The following is a 24,588-nucleotide window of genomic DNA, read 5'->3' as shown; positions in this document are numbered from 1 at the left end:
CATCAAACTTTGGGGATGTTTAGGGATACATAATTTTCACTGCATTTCAAACTCTTGCAGCGAATGTATAGGTTCATAATGTGTATATTGTGTATAGCTACATAGTCTGCATAACCATATGAGGGTGTTGATTTCTGTATGCATATGCACAGTTCCTGTACATAATATGATCATCTAGTCAGTGTGAAACGTTGCATGAATGAGACTATTGTGGCTGCTAATAAGTTGGCTTGTATCTTTTGGGGGGCAGTTTCCCTGATGTGATGATGCCATCTTACTCCCGGAACCCCTGGTCCTGTGTCTTCTTCATAGTGTACCTCTCCATTGAGCTCTACTTCATTATGAACTTGGTACGTTTCTTACTGCAGCTGGAACTCCCCTTCCTCTCATTTGGTTATTGCAGTAGAGTTCTTCACCTGTCACAATGGTTTGGTAATAGTGCCTGTTATCTTTTGTGTTGTAATGACAGGGTCTATCTGATTAAAACCAATTAGCCCTCTTCCCCCTGTTCTCCTGAGCTTACTGTCCGGTATGAACAGGCACTATACAAACTTCTTTATGTGCCTCTCATTAATGGTAATAGGAGCTGTGTAGCCAAATACGTTTTTAAAATGGTGCATAGGTAACTGTGGGTGTGTGCTCTTGTTAATCCTTTGGTGTCCAGGTTGCTTAGAGATTCTTATTAACTCTACTATACTTTGCATTAGCACAGCACTTAGCAAAATCCATACTGCTGGCATCTATTGTGCCTCTCTGTGGTGCTTATTCATAAGTGTCCAGACGCCATGTGGCAAAAGAGGCCATATGCTGTAACCATCAAAGCCTGACTTCCGCTTTGTCTCATCTGTTTCTTTTCAGCTTCTTGCTGTGGTGTTTGACACGTTCAGTGATATTGAAAAGAGGAAGTTCAAGTCCCTGCTGCTGCACAAACGCACAGCCATACAACACGCCTACCGCCTGCTTGTCAGCAAGCAGGTAGGGGAGATTCGTATATGTGCAAGAAATACTCTTCCTGTGTCACTGGAAGCTGTCACTGACCCCCACCAGTAGCACGTCAGAAGAAATTGAGTGTTTAAAGAGGTGGTGTTCCACCAGCAGTAATTGATGACAAAGTTCAGTGTGACAAAAACCTGAAGGATTCAGTAGATACAGGACGGCTAAGTGACAGCTAAAGGGAATGTTAAGCCTAGAAATATATTTTGCAGGTTGTACACATGCAGGGAGAAGAGGGATGATTTAGCATGGTGAATTAAGGGTATAACGAAGAGTAATGGAATGAAATTGAAACAGGAAAGCGTAGGTTAAAGTATCCGGGCAGTAAGCTCGGTTAGGCTGTGGAGCAGTTTCCCAAGGGAAGTGGTGGAAGCCCTGTTGCTTGGCACTTAAACTGGACGGAACTTCAGTGCAAGATTGTTCTCTGTTCTTCCACTAACCAGGAGACCAAGCAGAGGAGCTAATCCCAGGAGACTTTTCCTCTTTCTAGGTTCTAGAGCAGTGGTTCCCAAACTGGGGTTCACGAACCCCTGGGGGTTCGCAGAACGTTATAGGGGGTTCCCCAGAAAAATTTCACTAATGGCGGACAGAGGACCCCAGGCATTGGAGACATCGGGTGGGACCCGGTTGCAGGGCAGACACCGCGAGCCCCATGGAGAGCGGGGGCCAGGCAGTTGGGGCTGGCAGCCCGAGTCCCATCGGTCAGCGGGGGAGCTGGCAGCCCAAACCCCAGCACTCCCCACGCAGGGCTGGCAGCCCGAGCCCCAGGGAGAGCCGGGCCGGGCAGTTGGGGCATCCATCACACTGAGGAAATTTAAAACTTAAATCCCTGAAAATATTCATTTTTAGGAGGGGGTTCACGAGATTTCACAATTTAGTGAAAGAGGTTCGTGAGCTGTTAAAGTTTGGGAAACACTTTTCTAGAGTAATAAGTAAGTGTGTGCCTTCTAGAGGTGGTAGTAACGGCATCTTATCCTGACATTTAAATCTTGCTTAGAAGCAGTCCTAAGAGAGAATTATATGTTCCTATATGGCCTATATGTTCCTGTGCTTCCTCCTACAGCATCATTTATGACAACTCCTTTCTGTGTTTCTAGAGACCATCTGGTATCTCCTTCAAGCAGTTTGAAGGGCTGATGCGGTTTTATAAGCCTCGGATGTGCGCCAGAGAACGTTATCTAACTTTCAAAGCACTGAATCAAAGCAATACAGCTTTAGTCAGGTAGGATGCTGCTGCTGTAACCTAGAAAAGGGGCAGCATTTTACAGGATTCATGACACTCTGGGTCCATACCATATGTCCGAGGGAATGGTGTGGCTTATCAAGGAAAATCAATCCCAGAATGCAGGCTTAGATGCAGTCTGGGGTTGGGGAACACTTCTGGGATCCTTGCCTCCTTGGGCTATTGGAGGTGAACCTGGGCTTGAAAGGGGTGTCGAAGTGATAATCCCCTGCTGCTTTATGATCTGCCGGTCAATGAGTGGCTTTCCCTTCTGCCCCGTTGGAGAGACAGTGCTGCGATGACAGCCATTAAGCAGAGGGAGATAGGTGAAAGACAGAGCTCCTTGGAAACAGAGGACCCTATTTTGGACATGAGACCCAAAGAAAGGAGAACTTCTGCACATGCAGTGCAACTTTAGCTTAACACGTTCCCAGTTAACCGGCAATTGGTTATGTCCCCTGGCATTTCACGAAAGCATCACTCTCCTGGAGTTCCAAAAACTCCGCAGAACCCTGCATTAAGAGTCGGAGTACCGTATTTTCCGGCGTATAAGACGACTGGGCGTATAAGACGACCCCCAACTTTTCCAGTTAAAATATAGAGTTTGGGATATACTCGCCGTATAAGACTACCCCTCTTCCAACGCACACCAAAAAAAAAATTAAAAAAACATCAGATTTGGTTTCAATATGGTAATTTTAATTCAAATGCTTATGACATGCAGGTACTTAGCAGGAAAACTGTCACTTATAAACATAAGGCTGTTTGTCATCAAACATGTAAACATAAAACAGTGCAAGTGGATTAAACTTTTCCTAATTCACTCTAAAGCTGAAAGGAAGGATAAGACAATAAACCCATGGGAGCTGCCATGCTGTTTGTTTTCTAAGCTGTCAACCAAACTGGAACTGATGATGATAGGAGGAAGATAACAAACAAGAGAGAGAGAGCAAGTGCCGGGCAAGTCCCTGGCGAGTTAGCAACGCCCATCATAACTGCAAGCTACGGTATTTTTACAGGTTTTGCTGGCGTGACAGTTTCCCTTTAAAAGCCTTCAAAATCCTCCTGTTCGTCATCTGATATCATAAGTACATCAATGACATCTTGTGATACATTTGTAAGGCAGTCATCGTATGGATCGAATTCCGTATCAGATGGTGTGGTCTCAGCTTCGGCTTCCTCTTCATCTTGCCACAAGTAGTCGTCCTCCATACCATCTAATGAATTTGATATGCCACACTTCTTGAAAGACTTGATTACTGTTTCTGCATCAATATCATTCCAGGCTTTTATGACAAACTTGCACAAAACATCCAACTGTGGAGCACGCATGTTTCCTCCTTTTGTGAATGACTTTTCGCCGCTAACCATCCATTCATTCCACTGTTCTTGAATGCGATCTTTAAATGGCTTGTTTAGGCACACATCCAGTGGCTGTACCAACGATGTCAATCCTGCAGGAATAACTGCCGCATCTGTGTTTAGTCTTGCACATATCCCACACCAGTAGACTACATTTTTGAATAAGTCCACCTGGTCGCCTGCTCCATACATTATCAAGCCATAGCTTTACCCCTTCTTCATCCAGCCAGCCTTTTTCATTCACATGTACAAAACAACCAACAGGGAACTTGAATTTCGGCATTGTTTTTCTTTTAAAAATAATCATTGGTCTCAGTTTGGCACCATCAGCTGTGCATCCTAGTACCACTGTAAAACTGGACTTCTCATGTCCTGTTGTTTTAATTAAAATTGTTTTTTCACCTTTTTGATGGACAGTTTTATTTCCAACCATATCAAAATTCATTGGAGTTTCATCCATATTTCCAATACTACTTAACGCATAGCCATGTTTAGTGCGCTGTTGTATTACGTATCGATGGAAACTATTTACTTTGCTATCAAGATCTGCAGGTAATTTTGGGGCGATTTTCATCTTTTGCCTCAGTACCATATTATGCCTTCCCATGAATCTAGTACACCAGGATACAGTGGCCTTAAATCTGTTGCTGTGATCTGGGTTAGATTTGGCCCACTGAAGTGCAAACAAATGTATTTTATTTCGTGTCACTACATAACCGTTTTGGCGATGCTCATTCACCATGTCTGCTACATGTTTTTCGAGTTCTGGCCAATGTGGAGTGCCTCTTCTTAATACACACTTACCCCTTGGCATACTCTTTAATGCTTTTTCATTTGCTTTCCAGTCCCGAACCATCTTTTCTGTTACTCCATATTGTCTTGCAGCAGCGCAGTTATTATGTTCCATGGCAAAGTTTACAACTTTAAGTTTGAAACTGGCTTCATATTTCTTTCTTCTTGCCGGTGGAGCCATGATGGGGTTTTGACTGTTGGACATTTGTATACTGTACTGTATGTACTGGTGCTATACTGTATGAACAGGTACAGATACTGGTGCTGTACTGTATGCGGTACCCAGTATACAACAACCACCCAATCACGGCAAGCGATGTACCTTACCGGCGATTGGCTGGTTGTTGTATACAAAGCCTGCTTGGATTGGTCAGCTCTCCCTGCCTGCCCAGCCCTCCCTGTCTCCAAGACTATCAGAGCGGTAGCGCAAACACACCTCTTTCACCCGTCTGGCCCGCCCTTGTATCCTATTACCTCCTTCTCTGCCTCTCAGATCTCGCACATGCGCGCCTGCGCCGCTTCACTGCAGTCCTCTGGAGCGAGATCTGAGAGGCAGAGAAGGAGGTACAGTAATAGGATACAAGGGCGGGCCAGACGGGTGAAAGAGGCGTGTTTTTCTGGGCACAGTGCCGCTCTATCTCTTTTTTCCATACCCCGGGCGTCCCGGACGCTTGCAGCTTGCTCCGCCCTTCACTTACACCTTCCCGGTGAGGCGCCCCCTCACCTCGTCATCGGGCGGGGATGCGGCCGCGGCCGTTTTTGAGCTCCCCCCACCATATGCAGCGACCGCAGATTCTCCAGTCCGGCTCGGAAGTTTCAGCACCCGCCCTATAAGACGACACCCGGCGTATAAGACGACCCCCGACTTCTGAGAAGATTTTCCTGGGTTAAAAAGTAGTCTTATACGCCAGAAAATACAGTAATTATTGCTGAATCATGCTGTTGGGTGGGTCCAGTTAACTCCAACCTGGATATAAAGAGATGAGTGCGTCTGTGGGCGAGAGAGACCTAGAATGATAGGACAAGGAAACCCCAAAGGGAAACTCGGGGCATAGCTAAGCTTGGAGTGGAATATTAGGGTGATGCTAATGTGGTTGTAGATAATGGTTTTCATTTCCCAATAAAACTAAACCCCCAGGAAGGGAGTGAATCTGGATGCTAGTTCAGCATCTGTGTGCTCTGTTGAGGATGGGATAGGGACCAAGAGTCAGATTGTTAAAGATGTTTAGGTGCCTAAAGGTGCAACTAGGCACCAAGTAAGATTGGTTTTTTTTTTTTTTTTTTTTTCAAATCTGCATCTTTAGGTATCTAAACACCTTTAAAAAATCTAGCCCAGGCTGATTGTCAGTCATTTTTACTTCATGTGCTTACAGGGTTCTCTCATCTCATATCTTTGCACCAGTTTTATTGTTGCTCAAAAGTTTAAAACTACCTTTTTAAAACAACCAACCAAAACCTAGCAGGAAAGGAATAGTTAATAGTAAATGAGGAATTAAGATGTGCTTCCAGGGTGGTTCAGGTCCAATTATTTGTAAATGGCATTTTACAAACCACACAATTGATCACCCAGTTATCAGCCAGGAGGCTTATGCAAACCTTAATATTGATGACATCTTACCTTATTTATTTATTTACTTGCATGCACTACATGCATATAAACACAGCCCCTAAGAGCTTACAATATAAGTGAAATCCTGGTTCCATTGAAGTCCATAGCAAAACTCTCTGAGTTCAGTGGAGCCAAGATTTCACCCTAAGACTGTATCAGTCTTTGTCAGGCTTTGCTGCAGAAATGTGGTAACCTTTACTATCTCCGAAGGCCCACTTGCGTTTAGGAAAACCTGTGACACAAACAATGGATGAGCTGAATGTTGATTTTTCATACAGTTTGAACAAAGAGTTAACGAGAAATTAAGGGAACTTCTCCTGAAAAGAAGGTCTGGCATGGAAAACATTCCCCCTCTCCCACAATCAGGTGACACAATTAGGCACTTGATACACTTAAATAGTGAAACATTTGGTACCCATGATGGCAAAATTCAAATACCACTGGGATTTGATCTGATTCACCCTTTTATCTTTCTCTCTTACAGCCTAAAGGATTTCTACCATTTCTATGAAGTTGTTGGCTTAAAATGGAAGGCAAGTGTTAAATGGAGGAGAGTGTGAGGAGAGAAGGGGATGAGGACTGGAGGGAAGTTTATGGAGAGAAGGTGGAGGAGAAATAAAGACTATGTGGAACAAGACCGAAATGACCTGGGGAGAAGATGGGTCTTGCTTCATTTTCTTATGGATGTAATTTTGACCTACTTTGATAAATCTCTGCTCATACTTCCTGCTGATCAGGTCTGTTCCACTTCCAGGCAAAACGAAACCGCGAGCACTGGTTTGATGACCTTCCACGGACAGCGTTTCTTATATTTAAAGGTAACTTGCTGTATGGCTCACTTGATGATTACCCTGTTCTGTTCATTCCCTTTGAAACATCTGGCATTGGCCACTGTCTGAAGACGGGATGCTGAGCTAGATGGACCATTGGTCTGACCCAGTCTGGCCGTTCTTACGGTCTTATGTTTTAAATTCAACATGTTTTAAATTCAAGCATGTACCTGTTCGAAAACCATCTCTTTTCAAAAAAAGAGGCCTTCTGAAAGAACACATTCTCTGTACATTACCCCAAGCATAAATACAGTAACAGTCTAAATACTCCAGATAACCTGCTGAGACGGGCACAGTTGCTAACTGCCGAGCCACTCAAAAGGCACGGTATTCTGGCCTGTTGGACGAGGGCATCTGTCACATAAATATATATTCTGTGCACTGACCTGGAAACCAACTTTATAAAATAAGCAAAGCTTCTTAGCAAATACCTTGAGCCCACCCATTGCTGGATGCGTCTTCTGGTACAGCATGCAGGGGAGTCTGATGCAGTGGTCCAGCTTGCTAGGACTGGCCGAGTGGAGGAGATCGGTTTCTCAGTATCTGAGGCTGCAGCTCTCCTCCAACAGCAGCGGGCTGTGGAGTGGATTTGCAGTCTCCGAGGGGTTGCTGGTCTTTGTAGTCTCTGGTGGATGCAGCATTTGCACAGAGCATGTGCAGCTGCTGTAAAGGAGAAAATAGAGGTTATAATGTGGCCTAGATACAGCTTTAAACGTAATATATCCTCTACATGCCACTGTTGCAAATGTCCCAGTTTTTCCTTACCCATTTGTATCCCTGGATAAGTGGGTTTTTTTTTTTTTTTTAAATATATATGTAGGTTAGTGAGGGACAACTAGCCTGAACCAAGGATAGCGCAGGCAGCTACTGGTGCAAGGTCCCTATGCAGTTGTGCTAATGCACTTTAGCCCGGAGTTAGAACGCTTCCACTGTTCCAGGACTGGGCGGTGACTGACATCTCCATTTGAACTGTGCACTAGTTTCAAGATGTGGGCAAATTTGGAACTGCAGTAGGGTGAGAACTGTCACATCACTATCACTTGAGTTCTAGGTCAGGATTTGAACTCCAGGCATAAGAGGTGAAAGACATGTAAGTGCACTATTGCCCACTGTGCTACCTAGACCCTGTGCTGAGAATGGATATGAAAAATGAGCCCAGTTAATGTCAGGGTGGTCATTAAATAGATACGGAGGAAGAAGAGGGAGTATTTGGTACACGTGTGAGTTTATTTTTAAATATTTTTTGTAACGAACATCTATTTGTTTGTAATATTTCCCTTCTTCATACAGGCATTAACATCCTGGTGAAGTCCCGAGCATTCCAGTATGCCATGTGTAAGTGTGAAAAACAAAATTGTATGATTTTACCTACTCAGCTCTCTGTTCTTCAGGGCGGGGATTCTCTCTGTGTTTGTACACTGCCTAGTGCAATGGAACCTGAGCTGTGATTGGAGCCACAATAATTCCTGTGCTTCTCTGCCATCAGAAGGAGTTCATGTGCGGGTGGGATTCTCATAAGGACTAGTTTGTACATTATTTTGAAGTGTGTTTTATGGGACTGGGTTCTTCAGAAGCTGGCTCTTCCATCCTGGTGCGTTTCAGAGGGTGCCTGGTTACACTTCACATGCTTTCAGTTTTGACACTGCAGCTGAGGATGCTGATGAAAGGACCTGACTTGACACACAATGCTCCCGTGGTTTGTTGCACTTCAGAAAGTGCAAACAGCTTAATTCCAAGGGGTATTGCTTGGAGTTTGTACTAAGCAGAGCAGCCGAATTGCTGTCCAGCTTCTCTAGAGAGGAGGGCATGTTTGACTCCTGGTCCCTCTTGTTATGCTAATCTCTCATTTTGATTGATTTTTATTCTGTAAGAGAAGTGCCCTTTTTGCTGATTATGATGGTAGGATGAAGGAAGGAGTGAAGGGGAGAGTTCCTACATCTTGGATCCTCTGTGTCCCAGTGGCTTAATGGTGGGCGCTACAAGCGGGCCTGTAGGAGCTTTGTGATGGTTCTGTATCCTTCCCGCATTGTAACTGGCCTAGGAGCTATGTACGGTCCTGGAACAATTCTGCAGAGATGGAAAGAAACTGGAATATAGAAGTAATTCTAGGGCAATGTAGGGAATAATGTACCAGGAAAAATAACTGTATGTTAGACTGAGATTCAACAATACACTTTTTTCTTCTGAGGATCTCAAAGCATTGTACATAGGTGGATAAATTATTATACTCATTTAATATACTGGGAAACTGAAGCACAGAATGTAGGGGGCTTTACCAGTGAATGGGATGTGTAACTTTGGGAGAGTTGGAAACAGACCTTGGATCTTCTGATGCCTAGTCCTGTGCCCTAACCATTAGACCACACTGCCTGCCTAAAAGTTTAGAAAATTAACATCTGATTATCCAGCAACTTTTCATTGCAGCATTGTATTTTTGTTTTCCAGATACTGTGGTAGCTGTGAATGGGATCTGGATTCTAATTCAAACCTTCATGCTGCAAGGTAGGATATACATGGTTCATTTCTTGACTTGTCGTCTTCCATAAGTTTGATCAACCCTCTGAGAAGGCGCTGTTTCTGTGCCTTGCAGGTGGGAACTTCTTCCCCAGAGATGTCCCGTGGAGTTACATCGTCTTCCTCACGAGTAAGTTGCTGCACCAGACCAGCACTGCCTTGTTCCATTACAGCTGCGGAAGGGTATATTGGGGTTTCTCAGTTGCGCATTTTTGTCATTCAAGGGCTTAAAGTATCCATTTCCTTGGAAGCCATTTTTCTCAGTGCCTGGATCTGAACAGATTTTATTGGCCTTGCTTGCTTGTAAGAAGTGCCTCTGGTAAACTTGGTGTGCTGAAGAGGGAACCTCTTGTACCCCTGCTATCTATGTAATGAGATGCATCTAAATGGGAATGTAGTTCTGACTCAGCCCCTAGTAACATTGCCCCAAAACCACACACCCATCTGGTCTTCCATTTTCACCCCCAACCATAAACTGTTGGGCATTTACTGACCCCCATCCACAACTCACGTTACTGTCAATGCAGACTGGATACGTTGCATAGCCCTCTTGGTAGAATTATCATATTGAAAGCACATCTCGAACCAAGACCCTATTTATTTCCTGCTCTGTTAATTGTTGTTTTGTGGAATCCTCTTCCCTTAATTATTTTCACCTGGAATCTCCTTCCATTTCCCTCCATGGTACTGCCACTCCCTACCTTTGAGTCTGAACAGTCCTCCTTCCATCTTGGAGGTGGTGACTCTTGAGTCTGTCAGCACTTCAGACAAATCAGAGGAGCTCTTGAGAGAGCAGTATACTGCTGCCCCCCCACAGAGGCGGACTGTACTGTCTTCTAGCACCCCGAACAGAAGAAGGCAAGAGTGAGCCTGACCTTAGATCCCTCTCTACCAGTGTGTTGCTCTGCCATGGAACTCATTACTTATCCAAGTTAGTTCATCCTCTCCTGTAAGTGACGTTTGTTTTTCACTGCTGCTGCTGAGCAATTCTACTGAAGCAGAGCTAAAGCTGTTAATAAGTAGAGCTGACCATTGCAATAAAGGTGACCTTGGGAGAATCCAAATACCTGTTTGCTAACCTCTCGCTTAACTTCATGGAGAGAGTGGCTACAATTGCCAGCAGAGGAGTTAGAGAAAATGTCCATTGTTTGTTTTATGAGGATGTGGTGACTTGTTTTTGTTTCCCCTGGGGCTGTCCTAATTAGTGACGTCACATAAAGTCAGACAACGAAATATTGACAAATTTTATAGTGCTTGTATGCTAATGCAAAAAGTCTAAATACTAACGAGTGAACTTGAGTGCCTGGTATTAAATGAGGATATTGATAGAATAGGCATCACAGAAACGTGGTGGAACAAACGATCATCAGGGGACACACAATACTAGGGTACAAAATATATAGGAATGAGCAAGTAGGTTGTGCTGGTGTGCGTGGCACTGTATGTGAAAGAAAGCATGGAGTCAAATATAGTAAAAATCTGAAATGAATCCGACAGTACCATAGAATTTTTGTGGATAGAAATTCCATGCTTGAATAATAAGAGTATACCAGTCAGAATATACTACTGACCATCTGACCAGGATGGTGACTCTGATTGTGAAATATTCAGGGAGGTTAGAGAGGCTACAGAAACAGAAAATCCAAAAATAATGGGGGATTTCATTTATCCCTATATTGACTGGGATTCATGTCACCTCAGGATTGGGTGCAGAGATAAAATTTCTAGGCATTATTAATGACTGTTTCTTGGAGCAGATAGTCCTGGGACCCACAAGGGGAGAGGCAATTCTTGATTTAGTCCTAAGTGAGCACAGCATCTGGTCCAAGAAGTGACTATAACTGAACCACTCAGTAATAATGTTCATAATGTAATTACATTTAACATCCTTGTAGGGAGGAAAATACCACAGTAGCATTTAACTTCAAAAAGGTGAACTAAACAAAAATGAGGCTAGTTAAATGGAAATTAGAAGGAACAGTCACAAGAGTGAGCTGCCTGCAAGCTGCATGGAAACTTTTTTAAAATACCGTAATAGAGGATCAAACTAAATATTTCCTCCCCCCACGCACCCCACCCTCCCCCAAAAAGAAGGTAACAGGAACAAGAAAAGCCACCATGGCTAAACAACATACCTAAAAGAGGTGGTTAGAGACAAAAAGACATCTTTTTTAAAAACTGGAAGTCAGATTCTACTGAGAAAAATAGAAAGGAGTCTAAACGCTGGCAAGTCAAGTGTAAAAGTTTAATTAGGCAGGCCAAGAAAGAACTTGAAGAGCAGCTAGCAAAACCCCCAAAACTAACCAAAAAAAAAAAAATTCTTTAAGTACATTAGAAGTAGGAAGCCTACCAACAAGGGCCATTGGATGATTGAGGGCCACTGGACTATCGAGGTGCTAAAGGAGCAGTCGAGGAAGCCAAGGACATTGCAGAGAAGCTAAATAAATTTCTTGTATCGGTCTTAGCTGGAAAGGATGTAAGGGGGATTCCTACACCTGAGCAGTTCTTTTTAGATGACAGATCTGAGGAACTGTCTCAGCTTGTGGTATCTATAGAGGACATTTTGGAAGAAATTGATAAATTAAACAGTAATAAGTCACCAGGACCAGATAGGATTCACCCAAGAGTCCTGCAATTTCACATCCGAGTTCCTTCCGAACTACTAACTGTGGTATGTAACCTATCACTTAAATCAGCCTCTGTAGCAGGTGACTGGCAGATAGCTAATGTAATGCTGATGGTCCTTTTTTTAAAGGCTCCAAAGGCAATCCTGGCAATTACAGGCCAATGAGCCTAACTTAAGTGCCAGGCAAATTGATTGAAACTATAGTAAAGAACAGAATGATCAGACACATAAATGAACGCAATATGTTGGAGAAGAGCCAACACGACTTTTGTAAAGGGAAATCGTGCCTTACCAGTCTTAGAATTCTTTGAGGGTGTCAGCAAACGTGAACAAGGGTGACCCAGTGGATGTAATATACTTGGACTTTCAGAAAGCCTTTGACAAGGTCCCTCACCAAAGGCTCTTAAGCAAAATAGGCAATAATGGGATAAGAGCTAAGGTCCTCTCATGATCATTAACTTCTTAGAATACAGGACACAAGAGTAGGAATAAATGGTCAATTTTCATAGTGGAGAGAGATAAATAATATGTTCTCCCAAGGATCTGTACTAGGACCAGTGCTGTTAAACACATTCGTAAATCCTTTGGAAAAGGGAGTGAACAGTGAGGTGGCAAAGTTTGAGATGACACACAATTATTCAGGATAGTTAAGTCCAAAACTGAGTTTCTGTATGAAGAGAGATTAAAAAGACAGGGACAGTTTATGGAGGATATGATAGAAGTCTATAAAATCATGACTGGTGTGGAGAAAGTCAATAAGGAAGTGTTTTTACCCTTTCATATAACACGTGACTCAGGATCACCCAATGAAATTAATAGGCATCAAGTTTAAAACAAACTTAAGGAAGTACTTCTTCACATAATGCACAGTCAACCTATGAAACTTGTTGCCAGGGGATGTTGTGAAAGCCAAAAGTAGAACTGGGTTCAAAAAGGAATTCAATAAGCTCATGGAGAATAGGTCTATCAATGGCTGTTAGCCAAGATGGTTAGATACACAACCCCTTGCTCTGGGTGTCCATAAACCTCTGACTGCCAGAAGCTGGAGATGGATAACTCAAAAATTGCCCTGTTTGTCCATTCCCTCTGAAGTATCTGGTCTGGCCATTGTTGGAAGACAGGATATTGGGCTAGATGGATCGTTGGTTTGACCAAATATGGCCGTTCTTATGTTTTTATTCCCAGATGTATAGAAATACTTTGATCACTGAACTGTTGCCTGATGTCATAATGTCCTACTAATTCAAGAACTTCACAGAGTGCCCTCATGGCAGTGTATGAAACAAACAGCCTTCCTCCACCCTGTTTGAAAATATCTCCCATGGTCCAATGAGCTCATAGATATGATTCTTTATTACATTCCATTGAGGTTAAATTGGGCAAATATATGGGAGTGAGTATGTGCCCTGAAGTTCCTCTGGATGACTGATTAGCCTTTCTTATAGGCACTCACTCCTGTCCAGAGATCTGAATGTTTGGCACAGTAGCTAAGGGAGAAGTTAGTGATCTAGAAGAGAGGTGGGGCCCACTTATCATCCCCTTGAGGATAAACATGAAGGAAGGGAATGGGAGCTTATTAAACCTACAGTCAACAAACCTACATGTTCAAGCTGCACATAAGGAATGGTTATGGTGTGGCTCATTTAAGGGTTGATATTAGATTCTCTTGTTTTGCAGTCTATGGGGTAGAGCTGCTCCTGAAAACCACTGGCCTGGGACCCATTGAGTATCTGTCTTCTGGATGGAATCTGTAAGTGTGCTGCTTGTGAACAGTGAATGGGGGCTGGAGGCATAACACCCAGAGCTGTTATGCTAACCGGGATTTCATCAGTGTCACTTGAGCAATCTGAATTTGAATCAGCTGAATTTGGTGGGGATCTAATGAGAGAGAACTCAGAATTGCAGGATTTGAGGGGTATGGTGATAGTTGCTGGGATATAGTTGCCTTTTTTCAAAAATGGCCTTAGGCGATAGATTAGAAAACTTTATTTCAATAGAGATTCTGCAGGAAATTCCAGTACCCCTCCACTTTTCCCTTTGTCTTCTTTTGAACTAGAGTGCCATGAGCACTCTGCCCCCTCGCAAGGCTAAACCGGGCCATTTCTGCTCTCCCTCTTCCTTTTCCAGCTTTGATTTTTCAGTCACCCTGTTTGCATTTCTGGGTCTCCTGGCGCTGGCATTTAACATGGAACCATTCTACTTCATCGTCGTCCTGCGACCCCTTCAGCTGCTCAGGTGAGACAGAAAAGGCATATGGGGAATGGGAAAATAACCAAAACAGCAGAGTATCAGGGGGTAGCCATGTTAGTTTGAATCCAGAAAAACAACAAGGAGTCCGGTGGCACCTTAAAGACTAACAGGTTATTTTGGGGCATAACCTTTTGTGGGTAAAAACCCTCACTTCTTCAGATGAACCTGAAGAAGTGAGATTTTTTTTACCCATGAAAACTTATGCCCAAATAAATCTGTTTAGTCTTTAAGGTGCCACCGGACTCCTTGTCTTCAAAGCAGCAGAGAGAGGGAGGTTTTTTTTTCCTTCAACCCAATCCAGGGCTCAGCTCACTGGCAGGACCCAACTGGGAGGATTGCATGGTTACGTGACTGTATCACAAAGGAACTGGAACCCTATATGGGTAATGAGATTATCTTGAGTTATGGGAATTAATTATGACAAACTTCAGAAGGGATATTAAAGCTCATGCTTCAGGGCTTAACCCAGCCTCTGTTCGAATCCTATGTGCAGAGCGCTGTAGCTCCCAGAAATGCCAATCACTGAGGCAAATTGTTGTCTACTGGTTAGAGCAGGTTGCATGAGTTCTCTTCCCAGTTCTGATACTTGCAGTGACACCTTGATCAAGTAATTTAACCTCTGTCCCTCAGTTAAATGGGTATATAATGTCTGCCTCACAAGGTTTTTGTAAAGATTCATTCATCTTTGTAGAATGCTTTGAGATCATCAAATGGAAGTTCCATAGAAGGGCAAAGTGTTCTTTTATTAAAGATGGACTTATATCTAGTTCTTATATAGCACTTTTCATCGGTTGATTGCAAAGTGCTTTACAGAGAAGGTCAGTATCATTGTATCATCCTCATTTTACAGATGGGCAAACTAAGGCCCAAAGAGGAGACATGGCTTGCCCAAGATCAACCAGGAAGCCTGGCAGAGCTGGGAATAGAACCTGGGTCTCCTGAGTTCCAGTCCAATTCTCTATTCACTAGGTCACACTGTCTAGGATCCCTACTTGCTAATGGAGCACACATAAGGATTTTAAAAAATGGGTTAATTACATTTTAAAATAAACCATTTTCTTCTGTACTCACCTGCCAAAGCCTGCACTCAGAAGTCTGTTTTTCTCTTGTAATGGTTGATGTGTGAGGAATGCAGCTTTCTCCCATTGATTGTTGCAGGAAAAGAACAGATAAGTGAGCTTGTGTCTTGGTAAGTGAGCTCACCTTTAAAATGTGTTCTGTAAATGCCAAGCGTACGCGTGTTAATGATGTAGGAGCTCACCATTTATAAATGTCATTATTTATGCATGATGCTTTATCGGTAAAACACTGTCCTTGTCCTAAGAAGCATAATCCTGCAAATGCTTATTCATAGACCGTGTCCTTCATCACATGAGACAGTGGGGCTTACCCACAGGAGTAAAGACTATTTGAGTAAAGATGGTCTGGATCAGGAACTGAGAGGCCTTACCTGTCCACTTTTAATGTGCCTAAAGTCTAAATATCCCAACCAAGTGAAGGGAGGCAGTTGGACCTAGTGGATAGAGAGACCTGGGTTCTGTGTCTGATTCTGTCGCTGACTTGCTGTGTGACCTGGGCAAGTCACTTCTGCCCTGTTCCTCAGTTTCCCCATATGTTAAATAGGGATAATGATACAGACCTCCTATGTGAAGTGCTTTGAGATCTACTGATGAAAAGAGCGATGATATTCTCCTGTCCCACTCCACCTCTGGGGAAATTTATTGGTGAATAATGGAAGTGCAAAATAATTCATAGATTCCAAGGCCAGAAGGGACCATTGTGATCATCTAGTCTGACCTCCTGTATTACACAGGCCATAGAAATTTCCCAAAATAATTCCTAGAGCAGATCCTTTTAAGAAAACATCCAGTCTTGATTTAAAAGTTGGTAGTGGGGGAGAATCCACCACGATCTTTGGTAAGTTGGTCCAATGATTAATTACCCTCACTGTTAAAAATTTTATGCTGTGTTTCAGATCCAAATTTGTCTAGCTTCAATTTCCAGCCATTGGATCATGTTTTATCTTTTTCTGCTATCAGTACTTCCCTGGCTAAATGCAGGTGTACAGTCCCCAGATTCTCATGTAGTAGTGTCACAGCGAGGGAAGTGCATGGTTGGTGGTCTACTTTGGTGCAGCCTCCATATGGACCCTGGCTGAACCTATATTCAAAATGCTTCTCTCGTGGCCTTGTTTTGCTTGTACATGCTGCTTGTCTTTATGGAGCTAATAACAAAACAGGAAGGAATTGTCCTCGTGTAAGTAACCACTGGCTTTTCATCCCTGCTTCAGGCTCTTTAAACTGAAGAAGCGCTACAGGAATGTCCTGGACACAATGTTTGAGTTATTCCCCAGGATGGCCAGGTATTGCACAGCCCTCCTTGGAGGGGGGGAAAAATGGACCACATCCCAAAGAAGCGTGTACTAATATGGCTCTGCCATTTCCAGAGTAATGAATACCTGGGCTGGGGTCAGAGTAGAAGCCATCACTTTTTTTTTTTTCTTTGCAGTGCAACACAAAGAAATACATAAAGAGCTCTCCAGCACACTAGGCCTAACACCTGATGCACATTAACCCCTTTGCTCCTGAGCACAAGGGCAACCCCACTGTGGCACTTGTTTGGTTTTTAAGTGATGATGGGTTTTGTGCAAAGAAGGTTTCACAAAGGAGATGTGTATATACCCAGGGTTGCCTCATGTCCTTGGTACAATAGGGGACCAGACGGGTTACAATTATTGCGAAGTGATGTGGAATGCCCATTTAATTAGTCACTGAGATAAGGAGCCATTGTCCGTGTATGACATCACAGTATCTTATTCCCCTGCTGCAGAACTAGCTAGGTGTTCAGACATGTTAACCAGCTAGGCCTATTTCTGAAGCTGTTCTGACATCACTGCTGATGGTCAAGGAAACAAAGAGGATAGAGCGATGTTGGCTTGTGCTTCATTAGAGAAACTGGGTGGTGGGGAGGGGGAATAAATATTTAATGGCTTAATGGAAAGGAGCAAGTCTGTAAGGAAAGAAGGTTCTCTTCAGGTTTCTCAGAGCTTATTTCTCACCAAGGGCGTGGTACAGACCTCCATAACTCTAGACTTTTAAAACTAGTTGAGACAAACACTGCACATGTTCCATAGGCAACAAAACAGCATTGCAGGGAGGTGGTCTAGATGTTACACTGGGGTTTACTGTCGATGGTAGAGATGGAAAACTGCTTAGAGAACAGCCAGTCTGAGTGACTTGGCTTTTTTCTCTGTCCTACCAACTGGTGAATAATAGAATTAGGCTGTCTCTACACTGTACACCTTACAACGGCGCTACAGCCGCACAACTGTAAGGCATGCAGTTTAGCCACTCTGTCACCAGGAGAGAGCTCTCCTGAAGACAAAATAAAATCACCCCAAACAAAGGGCGGTAGCTTCATTGGCCGGAGAGTGTCCCCCGCCGACAAAGCGCTGCCCACACTGGTGCTTTTCATCGTTAAAGCTTTTGTCATTCAGGGGTGGATGAGGGGTTTTTTTTTTTTTTTTTTTTTTTCATACCCTTGAGGCACAAAGGTTTTAATGATGAAGGTGCAGTGTAGACAAGGCCTTACTTTTGTTTCTCTCTCCTCCAGCCTGGGCTTAACCCTGCTTATCTTCTACTACTCCTTCGCCATTGTCGGCATGGAATTCTTCTCTGGGGTTGTCTATCCAAACTGCTGCAAGTGAGTACCCAGCAACCACCTTCCTCTGAAATGGCCATGTTAATAGCCTGGTTCAATGCCAAGCCAGGAACATTGTGTCTCATATCTGTATTTTCCTATTAAGAAAAGGCCAGTGGATGTATGTTTACTGAGAGTGGTTGGTCTGAATTGGGATTCCCAGTAAAAGGGAGACTTACCACTTCTCTCGCTGAGACTCAGGGCAATGATCTTTACTTACAGTTTGAGAAGGGAGAGGGGTAGCAATGTGCTAGTTGGTAGTGCTGAGTATTTGAATCACGCCTGAAGCAGCTGGGCTGGGATGCTTGCTGTATAATGGCACCACAGCAAAGCACCCATGTAGTATGTACGATGCTGCAGTGCCTGTCAGAGGTACCACTTTAAAGAACGGCATTCAAAATGCAGCAAGTGTTGGCAAGAAGGAAAAATAGCTTCCCTGCCCACAGGTCTCTAAGCATGCCGGTGTCTGTCAGCACCTGTAGCTTTGAACATTTTTCCAGAGCGCCTCTCATTGAATGTTTGCCCTGGCTTCTCTAATCAGCACGAGTACAGTTGCAGATGCCTATCGCTGGGTGAATCACACGGTTGGAAACAAGACAGTGGTGGAAGAAGGTTACTACTATCTGAACAACTTTGACAACATTTTGAACAGCTTTGGTAAGAGGAATATTTACATGTTGGGTCTTATCCAAGATAATTGTTGACCATACTCCTCGCATCTACTGCTGCCGAATGCAGGATGATCCTGTGTGGATTTGGTGCTTATGTAGGGGTGAGACCCTTAACATAGCTTGCATAACACCTGTCCATGCTTCCGTCTAGTCCCCAGAATTCTACCAATGCGTGTCCGTCCTGGGCCACAGTACCCCCTGCCCGCCCACATGTGGCTCTGCCAAATGACCTGCAGACCCCTGCCCTGGATCCCTAACAGAGTTCTGCTTATACTGTACACCTCAAACCTGCCGCAGCATCCCTTTCCTGTCCTGGGTTCTGCTGCTGGCTAACTGAATCCAACTGCATGGTGATCTTCCAAGGTAAACGTATCCTGGAGACCAGCATGAAACCTGCCGACTTGTTTTGACATGTGATCTGAACCAGTCTTGTATCCATGTTTCCAGAAATGAGTAAAGAGCAACTCCACTACCCTGCTGAGCCTCTAACACTGATCTTGTCATTCTCTGGGGGTTTTTTTTGTCTTCTGATTTTAAACATGAGTCAGGCCTGCAGGAGGAGGATGGTGGTGATTTATTTATTTTTTTTCTTTGTGGCTCTCTCCAGAGTCTTGCTTAGCGTGGACTGGCATGGCAGACTCTGGTTCCACTAAGAAACGTGGGCCAAACTGTGCTCTCTGTTATACCATTATAACTCTAGAGTCACTCCACTGTCATCAGTAGGGTGACTTCAGATTAACTGCAGTGTAAGTGAGAGCAGAATCTGTCTCCCGTCATCAGCACTCAAGTATTTCGTTCTCTGTCTATACTGAAATGAGGTGTCTTATGAAGAAAATGGGAGAAAGCATGTAATAGGGGAAACGGAGACATTGAAATGACTTTGAAACAGGTCAGGCTGGCTAAAGCACTTCTTGGTTTGTCCTTTCTGTCTCCATACAGTTACGCTGTTTGAGTTGACAGTTGTCAATGATTGGTACATCATCATGGTACGTAGATCTTGGGGTACTTAAATGTAGTCAGCACCAGGGCTGTGTCATCAGTTCTTCATCCCTCTGCAGGGCAAGATTCTCTTTAGCACAGATCCTTTTTCATCACTCTGCTGGAGAATGGCCAGCTTTGGCTGACATGGATGGGATAAGAGGGTGGCACTGTTAGCTGCCTGCCAGGAGCTGTCTGCCCTGGTAACATCACTCGGGTATTCTGACAGACTGGTTGCCACTGGCTGGCTCAGCGCTGTACCTTTTGGCTCTTGTACAGCATGTAACCGCTATTGTTGTCTCAGGCACCATGCTGTATATTGTTAGCGGTCTCCCAACATATCTAGCTATCTCTACACTGTTCAGTAGCACTCATCATCATTGTGTGAGTATTTACACATCAAAGTACTATATGGGGATCTGTGTTCAATCCTTTAGGGCAAGGGCTTCAGGCCCAGGGGCCAGCTGGGACTTTGAGTACGGTGGAGGCAGGCCCTGGGGTTAGATACATGAGGTGCACTACTTGTCCCTTATGTCATGAGGTACAGATTAACATTTTGGGGGGGCGTGCTGCTTTGTCTGCTCTCAAGGGGACTAATGGCAGCTTCCCTCCTCTTTGCCTGCCACTGAACTCCTGCCTCTCTTGCCCCTAGGAAGGGGTGACCTCGCAAACCTCTCACTGGAGCCGCCTCTACTTCATGATCTTCTATATCGTGACCATGGTAGGTCCTCAATGCGCTTTTGATGGAATATCTCTAAATGCCAGTGGCAGTCTTGCTACATTCTAATGGAAGAATCCATGGCCAATTAGGGAAGTTCTCCTCTTTATGAAACGTAGCTCAGAAAGAGGCATGTGTCCAAATCACTTTCACTAACTTTAGTATGGCAAAAACTACAAGTGTTGCCAGAATCGACACATTATGTACAGAAGCTCCCCGACTTATGAAAGCGTTCTATTCCGGAATGCCTTTGTAGGTAGTTTTGCGTAAGCTGGGAACGTATCTCTGACAATTACACCCCTTCTCCCCCCCCCCCCCCCCCCCCGCCGCCAAAAAAAAAAAAAGTTTATGGACCTTTTTCCGTAAGTCCGCATTTCTGTGAGTCGAGTTTGTGCAACCCAGGGAGCGTCTGTATCTGGATGGGAGTTATAGTGGTATGCAGTGGTGCCCCTATCTTGTCATACCGCCCATTCCCAATTCACTGGCAGGCAGTTACACAAACATACCACCTAGACTCATGGATTAGGATTTGTAGACTCCCTCTGCTGAAAGGAGGGGTGAGAGGAAGCAGCAAGAATTCAGGTGCAGTTCAGTTAGAACCAAATTTGGAAGGACGCTGCAGTTACAAACCTTGTGACGTGGTCTACTCATTCTGGCTCTCTTCCCAGGTGGTGATGACGATCATTGTGGCCTTTATACTGGAGGCTTTTGTGTTCCGCATGAACTACACCCGAAAGAACCAAGGTTCAGAAGGTTAGTGGCAGGCCTGGCCAGCCTGCTGGTCTGTATATCTTTACTCTAAAGTCTGGCTTGTGCATAGGAGAGAAAACAACAGAACAGGAAAGGCCTGATTTTATAACCTCCTCGCATGCACCCACAATTCTGTGGTTGCTAATAACTGCAGTTGCTGTATTTAAATATCAAGCTACCCGACTGCACCCAGCTCAGGTAGCTGGATATCCAATGGCAGCAGTTGTAACTGTGGTTATTTGCATTCCCAATTGAGTGCGCACACAAGGCTATGAGGTGTCGGCCCTTTTTTAAAAATCAGACCGTTGGCCCCAAACATCCTAGGAACTAGAAAAACCCTCCCAGTCCAACATACCTGCCATCTCCTGATTGAGCGTTCTTTTCTAACTTGTTGGTAAGATGTGGCTCCTCTTGCCAACTCCCAGTCTGAAGAGGTTGGGCCTGTGCCACTAAAGGAATACGTCCACATCTTGACTGGCCTCCTGTTTATTCCTGTACAGCCAGCTTTGGGCTGTGACGCTTCAGAAGAGTCCCAAAAGTTAAAGGATTGGGAAGCAAGCCTTGGAGTGACAGTCTCAAGGCGTTTGATCCATTTAGTGTAATAAAGAGAAGGGCAAGGGGGGGGCCTTGATGGTGGTTTATAAGTACCTACATGGGCAACAATTTGATAATGGGTTCTTCAGTCTAACAGGCAAAGATCTAACAAGATCCAGCGGATGGAAGCTGAAGCTAGACAAATTCAGACTGGAAAAAAGGAGTAAACTTTTAACAGTGAGGGTAATTGGCCATTGGAACAATTTACCAAAGATTGTGATGGATTCTTCATCATTGGCAGGTTTTAAATAAAGATTGGATGTTTTTTCTAAAAGATCTGCCCTAGTTCAAACCAGAATGAATTCAGGGAAGTTCTCTGGCCTATGCTATATGGGAGGTCAGTCTAGATGATCACAGTGGTCCCTTCTGGCCTTATAATCTCTGAAAACCCTTTGGGATTATTGCCATTGCTGATTAAAACTGTGACTTCCCAATGTCTTCTCCTTGTTTTCTTTCCCTCCCTCTAAGAAGACAATGGCATTGTCCTGGAGAAGGAGATCTCCAAGGAGGAAATGGCAAGCGTAATTGAGCTCTACAGACGGAATTATGCTGCCTCTGAAACTGCCCCGCTGCAAAAGGTCATTGCACAAATGGACAAATATGAGGTAAAGAGAGAAGCTGGGATTCAGGCCACAATCCCTGCACTTCTGTGGCGCAACATGCAGGGGCACAGCTGTGGGGTTTAAAGGAGCTCTTCTGCTATGGTGCAGAGGGAGCCCCTTTCCACATTTGCCTTTGGCTCTTGTTAGAATCTGCTCTGTTGGAGGGATTCTGGATCGGTGCCCTGCAGGTTAGCACTTAAAACACATTGCACTGAAGAAACTGCAGTTGAATTCCCAGGGCATTGGGCTGAATTCCCACTGTATTCCAGAGAGCACTGATCGAGACTTATCTCACCATACAGAATAAACATTGCTAAGAGCCATCCTGGCCAGCTGACCCCACTGGGAAGGAGCATTCTGGTTTTTGTGAGTTCCTAATACTGCAGTCACTGTCCTGTAATTCACCTGTGCTGCCCCATCTTGGTTTCTACCTGACCCACTACTGTACAGTTGTGTCCATTGTGCAATAATATAGCTCTGTCAGTTCCAAGCTTCAGGCTTACTTCTCTGTAGACAATGGCAATTACTTTTACCACTGGTATCACAAAAGGGATATTGTCAAGCCTAAAAATGAAGTGACCTTGAAAACTGTCCCAGGCTGTAGCTCTTCCCTTCAAGAGCTCTGTGCCTCATGATGTTGGGAGACTTTAAACTGATTTTTGTAATAGCTGGAATTTTCCCCTTCCATCCCACACCCCGAATTGTAGACACCTGACTCGCTGTACTAGATGACAGCACATTTGCATCAGTTGGCTTGCTGTATCTCTCATTGCTGGGGTATTGAAATGTTGAGCAATTGTACCCACAGATAAAATTCAGAACTGGACTCTTGACGGTTACATCTGCCAAAGAAAAGGCAGTTTTCAAGATATTAGGTCTAAAAATGGCTCTAACCTCAACCATGTCCATTTAAAAGAAAAGTTTAAATAACAGTTTAAATAAGAAAGTTAAACCAGTAACTGTAAGGATATTCTTAATTCTCCTCAATTATAAATAACCCAAAATGATGTCCCAGTAACTTCGGCTGTTACTCCGCTTGTGCGGGTTGAAACAAACAAGACCCATTGGGTAAGCTAGCGGGTATAGGTGAATGAGGAAAGTTTAATTAGGCACAGTCTCTCTCAGGAAGCTTGGGTTCTCATCTCACCACTGAGCTAGCTGTGACCTAGTGGGGCAGGGAGTTGTTGGAGGACCTGGATTCTTTTTCCCATTTTTATTAATATCTCTTTACTTTCGTTTTCTCAGCAAACATCGATGCTGTTTCTGGGACGGAGATCAAGGACCAAAAGTGACTTAACTATGAAAATGTACGAGGAGGAGATACAGGTAGGAAACATCGAGTTGCAAACGTCCTCATAAGTTTCTGATTAGCAGGACACTGTCCATTGGTTAGAATGTTTAATCGTTCTTTAAATGATGGGAGTCTTCCACCCAGAAGAACAAGACGGCAGGATGCTCTGCAGAATATACAGTATATAAAGGGCATCTCACAATATTCATAACCTCATACACTTATGTAGCCCCTTACAGGCCAAAGTGCTTCGCAAACTGTGCGTGCCCCTGAAATGAAGTGCTCTCCAGGGTGAAACACAGCACACATTTACCAGTGCCAGCAACACCGCCTGGCAGTTCAGGGCAGTAGGTGAAGAATAAGGTTTAGAAACATCGAAGCTATGTCTACACTACACAGCTTACAGTGGTGCAGCTGCTAGTGCAGATGCTCTAAGCCAGGGGTTCTCAAACTGGGGGTCAGGACCCCTGAGGGGGTCACGAGGTTATTACATGGGGGATTGCGAGCTGTCAGCCTCCACCCCAAACCCCGCTTTGCCGCCAGGATTTATAATGGTGTTAAATTTATAAAAATGTTTTAAATTTATAAGGGGGGGGGGTCACTCAGAGGTTTGCTACGTGAAAGGGGTCTCCAGTACAAAAGTTTGAGAACCACTGCTCTAAGCTGATGGGAGAGAGCTCTCCCATCGACTTAATTACTCCATTATGCAATTACTTAATTACCGCGAATGGCAGGAGGAGCTCTCCTGCCAACACAGCACTGTCTACACCGACGCTTAGGTTGGTATAACTTGCGTCACTCGGGGGTGGCTTATTCACACACCGGAGTGACACAAATTATACCAACATAGGCTGTAGTGTAAACGTGGACCTAGATTAACTGATGAGGCAGTTCCTGCTAATATTCTTCAACCATAGGAGGTCTCTACTGCAAAGGACAGTTGTTTTCATGCTTCCATCTTTACCAGTTTCTTTCATGTCAGTTATTAATCTTATCTACTCCATTAAATAGCACCGTGATAGGGTGCCCGTGTCCGTCTCCGATGGAGAGACCATGGTCTTAGTGGTTATGGAGGCTGAACTTCCCT

At 44.2% G+C, this 24,588-nt stretch overlaps 1 protein-coding gene across 5 annotated transcripts in view; it reads left to right on the top strand.

The window, feature by feature from the left end:
* TPCN1 (two pore segment channel 1) overlaps positions 1–24,588 on the top strand; it is a 67,118-nt gene that overhangs the window by 38,319 nt on the left and 4,211 nt on the right. For 4 of the 5 annotated variants that reach the window (XR_004648294.1, XR_004648293.1, XM_034791533.1 and 1 more), the window contains 18 exons: positions 251–350; positions 859–975; positions 2,091–2,215; positions 6,463–6,511; positions 6,733–6,796; positions 8,099–8,143; positions 9,254–9,310; positions 9,399–9,452; positions 13,626–13,698; positions 14,076–14,183; positions 16,489–16,560; positions 17,811–17,900; positions 18,439–18,554; positions 19,508–19,554; positions 20,199–20,267; positions 20,933–21,017; positions 22,077–22,213; positions 23,456–23,536. Coding sequence is in view for 3 of the 5 variants with exons in the window: in XM_034791533.1 (XP_034647424.1) it covers positions 251–350; positions 859–975; positions 2,091–2,215; positions 6,463–6,511; positions 6,733–6,796; positions 8,099–8,143; positions 9,254–9,310; positions 9,399–9,452; positions 13,626–13,698; positions 14,076–14,183; positions 16,489–16,560; positions 17,811–17,900; positions 18,439–18,554; positions 19,508–19,554; positions 20,199–20,267; positions 20,933–21,017; positions 22,077–22,213; positions 23,456–23,536 (1,489 nt within the window). In the remaining 2 variants the exon portion in view is untranslated. The remainder of the gene's footprint in view (positions 1–250; positions 351–858; positions 976–2,090; positions 2,216–6,462; positions 6,512–6,732; positions 6,797–8,098; positions 8,144–9,253; positions 9,311–9,398; positions 9,453–13,625; positions 13,699–14,075; positions 14,184–16,488; positions 16,561–17,810; positions 17,901–18,438; positions 18,555–19,507; positions 19,555–20,198; positions 20,268–20,932; positions 21,018–22,076; positions 22,214–23,455; positions 23,537–24,588) is intronic. The other variant, XM_034791532.1, reaches the window with a different exon arrangement.

Source organism: Trachemys scripta, chromosome 15 (assembly GCF_013100865.1).
Source record: "Trachemys scripta elegans isolate TJP31775 chromosome 15, CAS_Tse_1.0, whole genome shotgun sequence".
NCBI classification, from domain to species: Eukaryota; Metazoa; Chordata; order Testudines; family Emydidae; genus Trachemys; species Trachemys scripta.
This window is presented reverse-complemented; position numbering and strand designations above follow the sequence as displayed.